Genomic DNA, 19,100 nt, shown 5'->3' on the forward strand with positions numbered 1-19,100 from the left:
TGTGGTACATAATAACACCATGAAATACTATGCAGCTATAAAATAGAATGAAATCCTGTCCTTTGCAGCAACATGGATGCAGTTGAAGACCATTATCCTAAATGAATTAATACAGGAATAGAAAACCAAATACAGTATGTTCTCATGTATAAGTGGGAACTAAACGTGGAATACACATGGACATAAAGAGGGCCTCGTTGAGGGTGCAGCATGGGAGGAGGGTGAGGTTCAAAAAACTACGTATTGGGCACTGTGCTTACTACCTGGGTGACAAATCATTTGTACATCAAACTACAGAGACACTCAATCTAGCCACGTAACAAACCTGCACATGTACCCCTCGAACCCAAAATAAAAGTTGAAAAAGAAGAAAAGATCACTCTTGAATTGCTGCTTCTGTTCTTGACATACTTATATCTTAGCTTCATAATGAAGTATCAAAATGAAATGGCCAGGAAAATAACGACGGCAATTTTGCCAATGGTTTCTATGTTCCTTTGAGTGACTTGTTGCTCCTTTGCAAAAAGGTGGGAAGACAGAAGCATGACTAAAAATCAATAAGGATTCTGATAACCTGGCTCAGAGGCTTAGAATTAGCCACATTCACCTTTCCTACCCTCATTCCTAATCCTCTTTTATATACTCTCCAGGATCTGTGCACACTCTTGTGAAAACATTAAGAAACAATTATACAAGTAAATACAGTTCCTTTAATTATATTTAACAACTAGAGTTGAGGGAATGCATTTGTTTATGGAACAAATTCCTCAGAATAGATTGGATTTTTAAATTGTCATTAAATCCATGGGGATTTAAATTTGCTCATACCTTAAAAGCAATCAGCTATTTCTAAGTATAAAAGGCAGAAAGCTACTAATAACACTTCTCAAACACAAGAGTGTGCAGATACTTACTATATAAGGCACAGCTTTTAAAATGGCATTATCTTTAACATAAATATATAGAAAAAAAAGTGCTCAGAGCATCAAAAGTCTCAAATATATGATTGCCTTGCTATCACTAACATATCAGTACATTATATTCCTATGAGCACGTAATTTGTTTTCTTCCCTTGAAATTTGATACTGCTGAATCTTAGGAAGCTGAGCTTTCTTTTATGTTGTTTACTGATTATTCTCACCTAGTCCAAAAGCCTTTTCTAATAGCCCTTCCTCCAAATTCTTATGGGCAGTTGTTACATATCTGAGTCTTCTGGCATTTGTCATGTGCCATCTTAAGCTGTTAAATAGGGCTTGTTTTTCATATTGCTGTCTCATTTCCCCAACCACATTATAACCAATTCAGAAATGTTATGAGTCTGACTCTTCCCAGTTTTTAATAAAGTGACTTGGGTAAGAATATAACATCCTCAAGGAAAGGGGCTCCATCTGATTTGTTTTCCATGATAACTGTTAGAATCCTATCCTGACACAGAGCACACGCTCAGTAAATAGTTATCAAATAAAAGAATAATTGTATTAATACTAGATGCTCAAGAGATGTTTGGTTAAAAACAGTACTACTAAATTACTATTAGACGGACCTCTGATTTTAATTAATTTTCCAATAGATGTGTGATTTTTCATTAGGAATTCAAGACAAGTCCATGACTTTGTGGCCTAGGACTCCCCAGAATACATGAAAGACCCAAACACACACAAAAAGTAAAAATCACACTTTCTATTCCTGAGGAATCCATGCTTCATTTTCACTTCTCAAGTATTGCAGCCTTCCTCTTATTACACCCTCTTCTTATCCAAGCATGCCTTTATAAGCAGATTAATCTTGCCAAAGATCAGGGCTATTGTTTTATACTGGAGTTTAAGCCTATCAATTTGCACAATGACATAGCCAAGCAGGCAGTCTCTTGCGGGAATCAGAACCAAGGAAAATCAAGCTTGTTGGTTTTGGTGTGTGTTCCAGGGGACAGGTATAGCAAGCATAACCCTAAGATCAACTCTCAGAGATGCTCACTCAAAGGAGTTGTCCTCTACACTGAAAGTCCTCCGTCTTATTCCTCCATTTAAATAGTACAGTTTAATGTGACACTGTCCACTATAATGAGACTCTTCACTTTACAAGCTACAATTTCTGAAGAAGTCTAGTGGTTCATGCTGCTCTTTCCTGTTTGTTTTTCCAAAACAAAACAAAACAAAAACAAATCACCAGACTTCTCCAGTAGCAGAATTACTAGAAAGATTTTCTTCCATGTTCTACAAGGAAGTGCCTAGCAGTGGGATCCGGCTCCAAACCCACTTTCAGAACCCCCACAAATAGGAAGAGGAACCACAGTTCTTCCATTCTGATTTTTAGTTGTTATCCCATGGCAGCACCGAGTACTTATTGAGTTAAATCAGCACAACCTTCTGTGTTTACTTGTGAGAGGGGTTCTTATACCACCTCAGTGGTTTGAACTCCAACAAGTGACAGCTGCAAGGCCATAAGAGTGTGTGTTTATGACAAACTTTGATCATCAGCCATATTACGGGCAACTTTCTCTGACTCACTGAGTATTTGGTGCATGAGAAAATAAATTGGCTCCTGGAACACAAATCAAGAATGAGTGCAATTTTCTGGGGATTACAACTAAGGATTTGTGGGATTAAATTTCTAGTGCAAAAAAAACCTATCTTGGTATACATTGTCCAAATGAAGTCATTTGCTTTCCTGGGCAATTTTCTATTTTATTTCTCTTTAGAAACAAAACATTTCATGAATTGGCTGTTTAAAATAATTAATAAATAGTAAGAAAAAATTAACGACATTTTAAAACAGAAACAGTAGAAAACTAAACTTAATGAGGTTTTTTAAATAGGTCACATGTATTCAACATTTATATTTAACTGGTAGATTTTGGTTAAGTGATATCTATTTTGACATACTCAACTTTCAAAGGAAAACTTAAGATCTTGCTCCCAGACTCTCTCTTGTTTCTGATTTCTCTATTTCCACCACCTCTACCAGACACCTGGATTTAAAGCCACAGTCCACCTCAAAGCCTTCCTCTCACCTGACCCACACTTCTAATCATCTTCCAAATCTGGCAGATTCTACTACTCCATGTCTCACACATAGAATATTAGCATGACCATATAACCTAAGTCACGCTTCACACAAATCCATTCTGCCCAAAACCTTTTAGTTTTTTATTAGTGCCATGTGAGCTGCAAATAAACTCATACATCAGGTATTACGGGGCCTTTTCAATTGGGCCAGTGTACCTTTTCATTCTTATTTCTCACCACTGTAATCTGGTTCCAGTAACAGCAAAACCTATGGCCTTAAGCCACACGCCTCTGTGCTTAGTAACCATTTGTTCATTCTGTTGTCTCAAGCTAAAAGATCTTCTGCCACTTTCCCCAGGAAATCTTCTGAGATCATCTTATCCAGACGTATCCTTTCTCTTGAAGCTCCGTGTGATGCTTTGGCATCTCTCGACCAGATACCCTTGCAGTTATTTATTAATTCAATGTCCACTTCGCCCCTACTAAGTTGTTTCTCATGTGGGTTGAGAACATGTCTTACTCATGCCCAAAGCCCCTATGGTACCCAGAACACTGCCTTGCACAGAGTAAGAGCTCAGCGCACTCTAAAAATACATAGTTTATGTCTAAAGAAGATACTATTGATTGAGTTGCAGCGTCATGGTTCCCTTTACTATACCAATTACTTTCAAACTCAAAAAGAATGTCTGTTAGCTTCAAAAGCCATCATGGAAGGTAGTAACAGCCCCTCTTGGAAACAGTAGTCAGTAGGTAATCCTTGATAGTTGGCCCATACTATATACTCCGTTGCAAGAGATATCAGTCGTTGGTTTAAAATACTGCTAGTTCCAGGTCAAGGATGATTATGATAAATTCTTTAGTTGCTATTGGTATATATATACACATACCTATATATAGGTATATATAAATAAAATACAAATAAAGCAAATTAATACCAATATATAGGTGTGTGTGTATGTTTGTATATACACAGTGATATAAAGACACCTGAAAAAAAGTAGCATCTATTATTTTTAGAAGAGCTGTTCTTAGGACGTTGACACTTGGTATGTGACAAAAACAAGAAATTTGTTATTGGCTTAAGAACTGCTTCTCTAAAGTGAAAATAATACAAGAGGCAGGATGAGCATGATGGGTTTTTGTTGCTAATGTTGTTGTGTGTTATACAATGTCCCTAAAGTAACTGACACTCAATTACAATGTTCAACTTTGGAGTTTTATGGTTGGCATGTCAGTACATGGTGGGTATTCAGCTCTAAACAATGGAACCCTCAACTAAAACTGACTTGAAAAGTAAGGACACTTATTATCTAACATAACAGAAAGTAGACAAGTTCCTCGAAACTGATGAAATTAGCAACAAAATAATATTACTGAGATTTCAGGGATTCAGGCTCCTAATATATTTCTGCTCTGCCATCTATAGACTGCATCATCATACAGCTTATTCCTCTTGAACTTGCTGCTAGTAACATCTGAGGCTGCATGCTTCCTTGTTCATATCCAGTGGGACAGGATGAACGGGGCCTAATCCTGAAGAAGTCTCTCCTTTCACTCTGATTGGCTCAACTCCTACCTCAGGACAAGCAGCTCAGCAAAACACCAGGCACCCATTTGCTTAGGCTTAGGTTTCTAGAATAATGTCTAAAATGAGGATAGAATTTCCATGATTGGCTAAGACTAATTAATACTATTTTAGGGCAAGCGTAAATTACTAAAATCATACTGATACTCTAAACACATGAAAAACAGAAGGATGGAATGGATACTGTGGAGCAAGTAATGACTGCAAATATGGGCTGGTATTACTGTTCAAATAGTGAAGATGACTGACTTCAAGAAACTACAATTTTTCAAATATAAAAATGTAATCGATTTTTACATTCATTGAGTAAGATTTTGTCATAAACAGGTACTGACATTTCCCCTACAGAATCATCCCCAATGAAGAAATGGGACATATTTCATGTAGATTGTAAATTCTATTAAGTCAGGGACCATGTTGGTCTTCCTCAGTGCTCTCTGAAGCTTAGCAGAGGGCCTGGCACAGATGAGATGTTCAAAAATCTTATCTGCTTGAACAGATAAAGATAATAATAACTTTCATTAAACAATGGACACTTGTATTAGAACAGGGTATCACACTGAGGAGTGCTGAGTGCCAGATTAATTTAACTACAAAAGATATCAAAAGAAAGTTTCACAAACCAACACCATAGACCAAAACCATCTAGTAATCTCCTGCTATGCTCCAAGTCAAAGATGTTCTACAACCCTAGCAAATATCCATGACAATGTTGTAGTAAAAGAAACATAATTCTATCTTTGTTTTTAAAGAAGGTAGTACTCAAATCACTTCCAATTATGTTTGTACGAAAGCTGACAATTTGAACCAGAAATGCTGCTTTGATGTGGCATCTGGCAAGTATAAAGTTCTCTTCTCATGAGATCCTCTATCAGAAGCCACTTTAGATATTCCCACAGAGACACTGCGCAGGACCACAGGTCAACCAGACAAATGTGTTCTTCTGGATTTCCCTAAAGTTTAAATACACACACACACACACACACACACACACACACACACACACACACACACATATAAAGAGATTAAGCCAAAGTTGTCCCCCTCTGAGCCATCATCTTTCTGCAGACTTTCTGGATAAATGTGGCCCAGCTGTCTCACTGACCTTCCAGGACACTGGAACTTCCCGCTTCCAAATGCCATGAAGCAGTCCAAGAAAGAGTGCTTCTCTAAATTTGCCTTTTTCCAACGTTCCTGTGGGAAGAAAACATTTTTTTTTCCAAATCAGCCTTATATAAATAAGCTTAACTTTATTTCTCTAGGCTAAAAATGACCTTGTACAGCTAATCCTTGCATATAAAGTTGCAGGGTTGTTGGTAATTTTTTCCACCCTGTTATTAATATTAGACACAATTGTGTTTTTGGAACATGAACTTATAAATAAAAAGGTTTTAAAAAAATTCTGTTAAGTGGTAAATGTAAATGATAAGGTAAATCAATCACAGAATTGACCTAAGAAAAGGAAGAATATTTATAATAAGGTCTCAGGCTCCGTCATAAAATTGCTGTTGGTAATAAATTTAGTAATAAGACACTGACATCCCTGCCTGTTGGAAAAAGCTTGAGATGCAGAATGAATGCATCTAGATGCCATTTTTGACAGTTTTACCTAAAGGCAGAGAACAGACTAAATGACCTCTTAACATTCTGTTCAGCCCTGTAACTTTCCAATTCTAAGAAACAGCAGATCACAGTTTTATTTTGCTTTATTTGTATTTTTTGTACTCCTTGGAAACCAATGACAGAGGCAATTGCCTGAAGAACATGAAATAAGTCTTCTATCAAAAATAGACTTATTTACTTGAACATGCCCTTCTGGTTTGATGTAAAATTTATTTTAAAGTTAGAGAAGTTTATTACAAAAACTTTTCTAACTGATTTGTAAATGTTACATTGTCTATATTGCAAATCTGTTCTATACTTTGTAGTCAACTTTGTTCTTAGTTATGAGAGAAATATGGCTGCTTAATTATATAGTCCTAATTAATTTATGAATTTACACTCCTGAAATAAAAAGAAATTAAAATTAAAGAATAATATATACTGAAAGAGATAACTTACAGGTTTGAACAATTCAGGCTCAGGAAAATACTTTGGATTTCTATGCAGCCAAAACGGAGACAACATCAACAAGTCACCAGAAGGAATGATGTAATTCTATAACAGAAAAATCAGCTCCAAATCATTGTTTGGAAATATGCTTTAAAGAGAGTTTTGGCCACTAAAATTAATGCTACAATTATATTGTGGTGAAGATATACATTTTATAATTGACTGTGAGAAAATCTATTTTTAATATCTATATAATTATATAATATCTAATGATAAATAATATAAAATCTGATATATAGTATCTATATAATTCTGATTTCCATATACATATATTTGGTTACATAGAGGGAATTATATAATTCTGATTTACATGTACATATATTCAGTTACATAAAAGGAAATACTAGCTAAATGTCAAAATTTTAGAAACTAGTATAAGTCCATCCTAATGTAGCTTTTGATGTTTGATATTAGGGTCTGTGGCCAGAGTTCTCAAAGACAGAAACTATGGTGGAGCCTCAGGTTATGGAACAGAAAAATCGGACTCTGAGACAGGGAGAATGGCCACGCTAGCACTGAGAAGAGGGGCCAAGGATGTCCCGTTCTTGTGGATACTGATGACAGTGTTAGGGCAGGGCAGTGAACTTTTCTTTTGTCAGTCCAGCATCAGTTATTAGGACAGAAAAAAATGAAAAACAACTGGTTAGGAAGACACAGGAAAAGGCAAGTGTTATGTATTTGTTTGGTCGGGTTTGTGTTTCGGGTCACAGTGCTTGCAGGAATGAGGATAAGCAATGTGTTTCCTCAGGCAGTCTACATTATCCTTCCTGATTTATATGACAACAGATTTTCATGATCTATAAACTGTACAAAGAACTAAAACCCATTTCACAAAATCTCCCTATCATCACCACGTTCAGGAACCACAGGACAAAGAGATCTCCCAAGTTTTGTAATTGCTAGATAGCTACCAACTTTACTAAGGTGAAGATATTTTATTAGGTAATTCCCACTACCCATCATCATAAGCCACACCTATTTAACCTTGTATAATTTTGAAATGTCCTCAAGATACTTGCAAAACTTTTACTTTAGGTTTACTTCTCCGCGGCATAAACACCTTACAATTAAAAATATGTCTTCTGCTGGGTGTAGTGGCTCATGCCTGTAATCCTAGCACTTTGGGAGGCCTAGGTGGGAGGATCCTTTGAGCTCAGGAGTTTGAGACCAGCCTAGGCAACATAGGAAGGTCTCGTCTCTACAAAAAAAAAAATTAAAAATATTAGCTGGGGATGATGGTACACCTATAGTCTCAGCTACTTTGGTGGGTGAGACAGGAGGATTGCCTGAGCCCAGGAGGTTGAGGGCACAGCGAGCTATGATTGTGCCACTGTACTCCAGCCTGGGAGACAGAGTGAGATGCTGTCTCGAAGAAAAATAAAAATATGTCTTTTACTTGTAGCTATGAGTGGAATATGGGGTAGGGATGTCATCATTTTTTTTAACCCAGGAGAACCCCTGTTGGCTCTAGTGGGAGCTGAGTATTGCTTGAGATTTGGCAATTTCAGAACCAGGAGAGCTGGAGAGACTCAAATCCAAGACTGGGAAGAGAGTGAAGCTTTTGCAGGCACTCTCTTATCATTTTAAAATAGAGAAACCTGTGAGATCCCAATCCTGTCTGTTTGTTTTACTTCTGTTGGAACTGAGGCTAGAGAGGTCATGACTGACTCTGGAATCAGCCACAGAGGGCCATGATGTGTATCTGAGAGCAGGGTTGGGGGCAGCACAGGGACAGACCTTCAGTCAGGACAACCATAGCCCTTCCCCTTCCCACCGCAAAGTCCTCTTCAGTTGTTGTTGACCCGTGCTCATGACTTGGAGGCTGCTGACTGTTGCAGCCTACAAAGCAGGTTAGCAAAGGGAGGAGAATTTCATACAGGTCCTCAGTAGCAGAATTACCACTAGCAACAGGGAGGAGACAAGAAAGAGGTTCCTGTTGCAGCAGCAGCAACTGCCAGACTGATAAATAGCATGAAGGAATGCTGGAGCTGGTTCGATCAAGAAACCCTCTGAGCAAGCAGACATCATCACACCCAGCCTAAACAGTCCCTATCTTTACTTACATGACAGATGAAGCGAAAGATCAAGAGGGAGACAAAACAGTCGCAGAAGGAGAACACAGATCACTAGCAAAGGGAAGCTACAACTTCTGTATGTGGCAAGAACTGCATCTCTCAGGTAGACGGAATTGAGCCTGGCCACCGCACCTCACCTGGATGGTGTGAGGCCAAAACAAGCTTCATCTGCTAATCTAGAAGTGGGGTTTTCTTTAAAAAAGGAAGAGAAGGCAGGACTCTGTGTTGTAATTCAAGAAAGGTGCTCAGAGCTAAGTGGGTACCACCAGGAATGTATAATCTTAAAAAGAAAGGAGGAGTCCAGAGGCAACACATCTATAGCAGGAGGTCTGAAGAACACAGCCTTTTCTCCTAGCTTTTAACCAGAGACTTGGTTGGTGTTTGTGCCAAAAAAATAAAATTAAATTAAAGAAACAAAATAAGTATTTTTAAAATTAAAGAGTATATTCTTTCGTATGATAAAAACTGACGTCTACAAAAAGTTTGGAAAATTCTGAAAAGTAGAAAAACTGAAAAAGAAAATCCAGAGTTCTGACACCTAAAGACAGTAATTAATTAGCTAGACTTCTTTCCAGTATGTTTACTTAGTAGTAATAGGAGATTTTTTGTTGTTGTTAAACATAGTTTTGATCCTCCTGAATACCCAATTTAATCTTTCTTAGCTCACTTAACTTCATAACATGTTTTCCCTTTTTATTGTATATTCATGGTGAATATTTCTTCCTCCAATGACTGTTTAATCTTCCATTGGGTAGATTAAACAATAATTAATGTAATTATTGCCTACATTTTTTTCTATGGTAAACAGTGCCACCATAAGCACTTTCTTACACACAGCATTTTTTCACACAGATTCTATTAACACAGATGTTCACATGACACAGGACATGTATATTTTAAGGCTATAAATGCATGTTATTCAACTCTTTCCTCAAATTTTGTAGCAATACATATTTCCTTTTTTTTTGAGACAGAGTCTCGCTCTGTCACCCAGGCTGGAGTGCCATGGCCCGATCTCCGCTTACTGCAAGCTCCGCCTCCCGGGATCACGCCATTCTCCTGCCTCGGCCTCCCGAGTAGCTAGGACTACAGGGGCCTGCCACCACGCCCGGCTAATTTTTTGTACTTTTTTAGTAGAGACGGGGTTTCACCGTGTTAGCCAGGATGGTCTCGATCTCCTGACCTCGTGATCCACCCGCCTCGGCCTCCCAAAGTGCTGGGATTACAGGCGTGAGCCACTGCGCCTGGCCGCAATACATATTTCTAACTATAATTTATGAGAATGTAAGTTTCATTACCCTTTTATCTATAATCTGACATTTTTAATGGTTGTTTTAGGTTTACATTTTTATGTTTTTACATTTACATTTTTATGTTTATGTTGAGAGTTTTTCCATTTATTTTATCCTATACATTCTTATGTTCTTTCCTGATTAACCTATGTGACACTCACTTATTGATTTTTGTCAGTTCTTTATATATTAAAATTATTTATAGTTGTGTTGTATATTGATGTTTATATTATATTCACATTTGAGTTACAATTTTAAAAAATGAGACATTAAATTTTGATATGGTACATTCAAATCTGTTTATCCTCTTTGTGGTTTCATTGATTAATCTTAAAATCAGGCAGCCTTCTTCTTTTTATAAAATAAATACAGTTAATGTTTTAGAAAACCATGCTATTATGTTAGCATGTAAGAGGTTTTTGTTATTTTTAAATGAATCACCAAATTAATATTTTAACAACTTCTCAGTTTAAATTTGAAATATAGCTAATATTGACAGATTTAAAATAGACATAGACAAAAATTCTTTGGGATCTTCAATAATTCTGAAGAGTGTGATGGGATCATGAAACCAAAAAGTTTGAGAACTTCTACTTTAGAAGTTTAAAAAAAAACACTTTTAGTCAGTCATCCCAAATCACATATTAACTTCTTCTCTTTACACTGATTCATAAAAAGAGTCACTTATCCTATATTAAATTCTTATGTATAAGGGAGCTAATTTCTTTGTTATCTTTCCAGTTTTTTCTATTGATCTGAACATCTGGTCTGACACCATGATCATAACATTTTAATTCTTTTAGCTTTATAACAGGTTTTAATACCTGTAAAGGATAATTAATATTTCTCAATTACTCATCTTTTCCAATACTTTATTACTCTTTTCTGCATATTCTTGAAGATAAACTTTTCTACCAAACATATAAAACCTTGAAAAGAGAATACAGGTAGAAGTTTCAGAATTTTAGAAAGGTAGCATAATAAAGAGAAAGAAAGAATGCAGTAAATCCAAGAAAGTAGAGAGTGTTTGTCCATTTCAATTCATTCCATTTCCAGGAAAGGGCACACAGGCAAAAATGAGAACCTGTTCAAACTACCTTAGGGAAGGGTAGTGGGAGAATACTTCTAGTATGCATAGAAAGGAACTTTGACCAGTTGCCCAATAGAGGAGGAAATATGAGCCTCTGTCATTACTCAACATAGATAAGCCCATGTGAAATGTGTTTTAAAATACAAATTTCTGGGAACATTATCATTAAACTTCAGTTCAGCAAAAACATTCCATCTGTTTTCGAAAACATATGAATCTTGAAAGAACCACATTGTATGAATTTATACTAAGGAAATAATTAGTAATTATACAACGATTTAGCTAAAAGGATGTTCATCTTCACACTATTTATAGAAGTGAAAAATTGGAAGCCACATACATATTTAAGAACAGGGACTGGTTTAAAAATGTATACTATATCAATATATTAGATGACTTTGCTACCAATTCAAAATTGTGTAGATGTGTTTTATTAATACAGAAAACTTTTCAGCCGGGAGTGTTGGCTTATGCCTGTAATCCCAGCACTTTGGGAGGCCAAGGCAGGCAGATCGCCTGAGGTCAGGAGTTCAAGACCAGCCTGGCCAACATGGTGAAATCCTGGCTTTACTAAAAATACAAAAATCAACTGGTCATGATGGCATACTTCTGTAATCTCACTACTTGGGAGGTTGAGGTAGGAGAATTGCTTGAACCTGGGAGGCAGTGGTTGCAGTGAGCCAAGATCATGTCACTGCACTCCAGCATGGGCAACAGAGTGAGACTCCATCTCAAAAAAAAAAAAAAAAAAAAAAAGAAAGAACACCTCTCATAATCTGTTATTCAATAAAAGAAAAGCAGGCTACAAAACAATTAGCATAGTACAATTCCAGTTGAATTTTTTTAAATGCATACACCATATGAAAAACATCTGAAATTATAATACCAATATGAACACAGCAATTATCTCTGACTTAAGGGATTTTAAGCAATTTTTAATTTATTCGTTTAACTTCTTTTTATGGTCCTGTCCCCTTCTGCTACCTTTTCTTGTTATGGTCTCCTTTTCCCCACGGTACAAATACCATGTTTTACCTATTTAATAAGAAGAAAAAGTTGTGCCAGTTATTATTTCTAAAGATAAAGTCTCAACTTGCAGGGAGAACTTTATAGTGATTAGGTTAGGCCTTCTTAGAGGAGAAACTGTGTGTTTATTTATAGAAGAAACAGTAAGTACAAGAAAAATTTCATCTTTTACAAATACTAAAAAAATGCTGTGAAAAATAATGAAAGAAAGTCCTAGAACATGCCCAGAAGATGGCAGCCTGTGCATGTTTCTGGGGTTGCCCCCCCACTGAGATAGTCACGACCGGCTGCTAAGGCTTGTAAAAAGCCTGGATATATTTAAGCCTCATGTTCTCTAAAAGAAAGCATGGATGTAAAGAGGTAGAGGTAATAGATTATTAATTTTTAAAATAATTTCTTGAATTGTTTTAGATATCTATCCTTTTTTATTAAAAATAATATCTATTGTGAAATTCCAAGTTGTTGGTGCTATAAAATAGTTCAGACTTGTTACAGGATTATATGCAGTGAATCATAAATGTGTTTATGCCTTGTGGCTAGTAATCTACTACTATAATTCAATGATAATTATTTTAAAAGAATGTATATGTACAAAGATGTAAACAATTACCACATTAACATAACCACAAAGTAAAACAATCAAAATTCTGAAGAGTCAAAAATCAATAAATATTTATGCTATCAAGAAAATGGACTATTATGTTACCATTGAAATAAATGTGAAAACGCTCTAGATGCATAAAAAGTGAAGAATTAGTGTTAAAAAAATTTTAATGACAGATTTACACTGTGCTGAAACTTTGGTTTCTATATTAATGTCATACAAAGAGAATATTAGATAGTTGCGGTAGTACATTTAAGAGGTTGTGCGGATGGGGGACTGTGCATGCAAGAGTATACATCTGTGTGCATGTGTTTGAGCACAGGTATCTCTTCTGGCAAAGTTGTCAAAATAAGTAAAATTACTTTTGAAAAACTATAGGAGGTTAATTGCCCCAACAAAAGTTACAACTCCCTTTATAACATAATCCCGACAAAGATAGGAGGTTAAAAGACCGTAGAAGACCTACTTGTAGGTTGCAGTGAGCTGAGATTGTGCCACTGCACCCCTGCCTGGGTGACAGAGTGAGACCCTGTCTCAAAAAAAATTAAAATTAAATTAAAATAAATAAAAATATGAACTGTTGAAATCCCACAAAAACTAAATACTCTAATTTACATAAGATCAATTAGATAAATCATGCCTCCTTTGGATGCAAATGTTTCAAATTTTACAAAATGTGGATTTTTACCTGTGTTCTATCACAAAATTTCCTTGGTTTGAGTCCAAGCACTCTCAAGCTGCATATAAAAAAGCAAACAATAGTAGAGGACTGACTAAATGTGATCCATCTGGATAAAGCAGGCCCTAAGTCAAATCATTTCAAAAAAAATAATTTGTTATGCCATATTGATTCACAAATATTTAACTGATAAGTCTGCCATGTGCACATACCCTTTCCTGGTGCACTTGAGAATTTCTTCCTACTTTGTCCACAGAAAATCCTCTCACCTTCATTCAGCTGCTGGCTCCTAATATAAATTGAGATTATCCAATATATTCCTGTTATCTGTTCCCATATCTGTAATCTGTGGTTTGAAATTGTCTTCCAGCTATGCAAAATAACTTTCTTCACATCCTGAATTCCTTAGCTCATTGGTGCTAAGAAATTCTTGTTGGTTGAATCAGTAGACAAGAGACCATTCAATTCACCTGCCTGATTTAAATAAGATTATATTGATTCTGATACAGAATCAGATGGCCAGAATGATTATTAAAGGGTTATTATGTTTTACATAAAGTACTTGCCATAAGATAAATTTCCATATTAATGAAACATTGCTACACAACTCTTATTAATAACCTGTTCTAGGGTCATTTTGTGCTCAATGGAATTCAAGAAATTACATATTATATGCTATATCTCGGGAAGGGGAACATCACACACTGGGGCCTATCATGGGGAGGGGGGAGGAGGGAGGGATTGCATTGGGGAGTTATACATGATATAAACGTCATGCACATGTACCCTAGAACTTAAAGTATAATAAAAAAAAAAAAAAATTCTAATGACATTTTTACAGAAATAGAAAAAACATATGAAACTACAAAAGACCCTTGAACAAAGAATAAACCTGAATCATCATACTAGTTGACTTCAAAATATACTATAAAGCTACAGTAATCAAAACAGCATGGTACTGCCATAAAACCAGGCACATAGATCAACAGAACAGAATAGAGGGCCCCAGAATAAATACATACATTATAGTCAATTGAATTTCAACACAGGTTCCAAGAACATACAATGGAAAATGGACAGTCTTTTCAATAAATGATGTTGGGAAAACTGGACATCCACATTTATAAGAATGAAATTAGATCTGTATTTCACTCCATATACAAAAATCAACTGGACTAGATTAAAGACTTGAAAGTAAGACCTGAAACTGTAAACTACCAGAAGAAAACATATGGGAAAAGCCCCCATGACACTGATCTGGACAACAATTTTTTGAGAATATGAACCCAAAAGCACAGGTAACCAAAGCAAAAATAGAAAAATGGGATTACATTAAACTAAAAAGCTTGTGTATAGCCAAAGAAACAATCAACAGAATGAAGACACAACCTAATGGGGGAAAATTTTTGCAAGCCATACATCTGACAAGAGGTTAATATCCAAAATATAGAAGAAATTTGAACAACTCAATAGTAAAAAACAAAAACAAAAACAAACAAAAAAAACTGATTTTTAAAAATGGGCAAGGAATCTTAATAGACATTTCTCAAAAGAAGGCATACAAATGACCAACAGGTATAAAAACATGTTCAACATTACTAATCAAGAAAATATAAATTAAAAACACAAGGATATATCACCTTGCACCTGTTGAATGGCTATATCAAAAAGATGAAAGATAATTGTGGAAGAGGATGTAGAGAAAAGGGAACACTTGCACACTATTGGTGGGAATGTAAATTAGTACAGCCATATGGCAAACAGTATGAAGGTGCCTCAAAAAATTAAAAATAGAACTACCATATGATCTAGCAACCCCACTACTGGGTACATATCCAAAGGAAATGAAATCAGTATGTTGAAGATATAATCAGCACTCCCATGTTTATTGCAGCACTATTCACAATAGTCAAGATACGGACTCAACCTAAGTATCCATCAATGAATGAATGTATAAATAAAATGTATATATACATAACAGAATACTATTTAACCTTTAAAAAGAAGGAAATGCTCTTATTTGTGACAACATGAATGAAACTGGAAAACATTTTGTTAAGTGAAACAAGCCAGGAAGAATGACAAACCACAAGTAAGTGTATTTTCACTTATATGTCGAATCTAAAAAAAGTGAGCTCAGAAATAGAGTAGAATGGTAGTTACCAGAGATTGAAGAGTAAAGAAGGGGTGTGGAGGAGGACCTGGGGAGATATTAGTCAAAGGATACAAAACTTCAGTTAGACAGGAGGAGTAAGTTCAAGAGGTCTATTGTATAACATGGTGACTATTCTTAGTAACAACATATTGTTTTCCTGAAAATTGCCAAGAGAATAGATTTTTAGTCTTCTTACACAGAAAACTGATAAGCAAGTGAGGTAATGCATGTATTAATTAGTTTGATTTAGCCATTCCACAATGTATACATATTTCAAAACCACATGTTGTACAAGACAAATATATAAAATATTTATTTGTCAAGTAAAAATAAATCAAGATATGTCAACCTGAAAAATATATGTGGGCAAAATGTGTACATTTTTTTCGTAGAAGGTTGATTAATTTAAAACCAAAACAAAGCTTACCAAAATTTCAACAGGCTTCACCACTTTTCTAGTAATGACACCAGGAGCTTTTAAACGAATGGTTTCCAAAACACACCATTTAATTAGAAGGAGTTTCTCCAGGTCATCTTCAGACACTTTAATCTTATCTTTGCCTGTAGAAAAACAATTGCAATGAGAAATAAATAGATAGACTACAGAGGCCACAAAGTGATTTCATGTAAGCTCATCAACAGAGGTTAGATGTTGCCTCTGACAGCACGTAAAGTGTTCCTATTACTATTACCTATTACAAGTTTAGTCATTAGTTGCCTATTTTTCTTTATCACTTTTCTCTTGACAAGGTAAAATGAATGGCATAAAAAACTAAGCCAATGTTGATTACTGTAATGTGATGGATTAGTATCCAACTTAGGTTCCCACAGCCTTAAAGCTATCAAATAGCTAAGATAGTCCTTGTCAGAAAGGTTTTACTCATCTTATTCTTGTCTAAATTCTCATTCCACTTATGTAAGAAGCAATAAAAGACTGACATCAAAAGCAAAGAAAAAGATACGAGAAGGCACCTGGCCTTTTTCTTCTGCCTTTACCCTTTTGAATTGCTTTTTCTTTTTCTTTTCCTGAATCATTCATTTCAAAAAACAATTGGAAAAGGGGCAATGGGGCACAAGTATCTGAGCTGGAAGAATGAAGATGCCCTCTAAACACAGGTGCATCAAACTTTCCTAATGGGATGTGCATACTTTATTTGATCCTTAGACTGAAAGCACCTGAAAAAGGAGGGGGCGGGGTGGATGAGGGGCATCAACCAGCAACCTTTGTACCATCTAAAGTAATGGCAGAAGCTTTCAGTCAAATTAGACAGTTTAGTTAACAATATTTCAAGTAAAATGTTTGCATTTTGAAAATTACTTGAAACAACTGAGCTTTCCATTTGTTTTTGATAGTATTTACTTAAGAAAAGTCAACCATGTTGTCAGTTTAATTAAGTCAACGCATTTCTCTTTTTCACATTTGCTTTCAGGGAATGAGTGGGTGAGAGTAGAACTAGGGTCTCCAGCCATGTCTCTCTTCATCTCTGGATGAGGCTTGTTTAAAAGCAAGCCCATTCTGCAGGAAAAGGTTTGTTGGGTGCTGCCGGGGAAACCTTTTCTGTCAGTATAGATGGAATTCCTAAGGAGTCAGAAGCAAACACCTTTGGTTAGTGGAGTCTAGGAACCTAGACTCCATGAGGTTCTACTAATGCCCATATGGGTGTCCATGAACTCCATTCAACCTGACAGATTGTTAAGTACCACGTAGGGACCAGGAGCTGAGACAGGCTGTACCAGTATTACAATAATTAAGGCACAGCTCTTGCTTGCAATACACTTAGTCTACTAGGAGGTAACAGACAAGCACACAGTTGGCTGGAACATCATGCAGGCAAAGAAACTATTCTCTGAGGTGTAAAATATTCTAGGTAGTTAAAAGCAGATAGGGTTCACATCCAACTAGATGAAAAAGAAAATATTTTGTGAATATCTTTCTCTAAAACTACAAATATGATTAGTTCCTTGCACAGAGTAGACCCCAGTAAATATATATTAAATTAGCAAATGGTCCAACTTCAACATAAGGAGATGAATGGGTGAATATTTTAGGCAAAGAGGAAGAACAAAAGTAAGACTGCAGACAGCATGAGTATATTTAGAAAATGCCACAGGGCCCAGTTTGCCCAGAAGGTGAGACATATGTGATGGAAAAGTGAGAGATCCACTAAGGTCATACTATAGATGATCCTAAATGCCATTCTGGAAAATTCAGAGACTAGAGAATTTGGAAACTTCCTGTCTTAGGCTGAGGGAGGGTTAACACCTCAACAGTGAAACAGTGACATACAGCACTATTCTCTATTAAATTAAGACCTTCTGCTTATTTGCTCAGATCTAAGCAATCTAATATTAAAAAGAGATAAGCACCCCTATGGGATTTTTGTTGTAATCTTTGCAGGCATTGCATAATAAAACTGTTACTTTTGCTTTTTCCATAACAAAGATTGGAAAATAATAGGTATGCCTTCTGCATCTTCACAACTTAAATGCCACAGTTTTTCCAAATTGTGTTCTATGAAATATATGTAAGATGTCAAATGTATGAAGGAGGAAAAAGGTTCCATGAGCAACCAAATATGAAAAATGCTACATGTTATTGGTGATTCACTGGACACACTAGTGTATTACAGGCTTTGAGAAATCCTGCAATAAAACAGTTATTTACACTGATATTCCCAAACTTTTTGTAACATGGAATCTGTCTTCTACCAGTATCCATACAAGCAAATCATTAGCTACATAAAAGATAACCAGTTATATAAATTAGGATACAGATTATTTCCAAGGCAATCCTCCAAAAAAGCAAACTCTGTTTTTAATGTGTCTGAGGATTACTAGCACGTGGCATAAACTTTCTTGCATATGGTGTAATCTGTGAGTAGTTATTAAGAACTAAAAACATGATCACCAACTGAAAACTGTCTTGATATACCATGGAAAGATAGGGGCACCATAAATGTTACTTACTTTACCTTTCTCCCAAACTATCCCAACATTTTCTAAACTAATTCAGAAAAATAATTTAGGAAAGCCATGGTCGGAATTCTTTATTTGAAAAGTGGTTGAGATTTCGCATATGTAAGAGATATCATTGCTAAATCAAATAGACACTTGCTTATTTGGCATTCACTGAAGAATAAAGTGCTAAGGAAATACAAGACATTTACGTTTTGGAGATCTTTGCCATCAAAAAGACTATAAGATGAAAAATTAAAGAAAGAATAAGTGCTTTGTCTAGACAATGTTAAAATGAGAAATTCTGAGGTTCTAATTTTTGAATTAGTTTATGAATGACACACAAACTTAGAGTGGTGCCCAATATGTACTAAGTGTTCAGTACAAGGTGATGTTGATTTACTTGTTATTTATTATTACCATTAGTATTAATGTGAACTTAATAATGACTCTTTAGAAACCACACCTTCCTATCTACTTTTACTCCATAGCTAATAAAGTTATTCTTTTTCCTGAAACCTT

At 35.6% G+C, this 19,100-nt stretch overlaps 1 protein-coding gene across 2 annotated transcripts in view; it reads right to left on the reverse strand.

Moving 5' to 3' along the window:
* Positions 1 to 19,100, reverse strand: part of LOC117087312 (24-hydroxycholesterol 7-alpha-hydroxylase) — a 103,381-nt gene that overhangs the window by 33,516 nt on the left and 50,765 nt on the right. For both annotated transcript variants that reach the window (XM_033217371.1, XM_033217370.1), the window contains exons 8-10: positions 16,051 to 16,184; positions 6,652 to 6,747; positions 5,696 to 5,784 (exon numbers count right to left, since the gene is read on the reverse strand). In XM_033217371.1, coding sequence (XP_033073262.1) covers positions 5,696 to 5,784; positions 6,652 to 6,747; positions 16,051 to 16,184 — 319 coding nt within the window. The remainder of the gene's footprint in view (positions 1 to 5,695; positions 5,785 to 6,651; positions 6,748 to 16,050; positions 16,185 to 19,100) is intronic.

This window comes from Trachypithecus francoisi, unplaced genomic scaffold (assembly GCF_009764315.1).
Source record: "Trachypithecus francoisi isolate TF-2019V2 unplaced genomic scaffold, Tfra_2.0 Lachesis_group10, whole genome shotgun sequence".
Lineage (NCBI taxonomy): Eukaryota > Metazoa > Chordata > Mammalia > Primates > Cercopithecidae > Trachypithecus > Trachypithecus francoisi.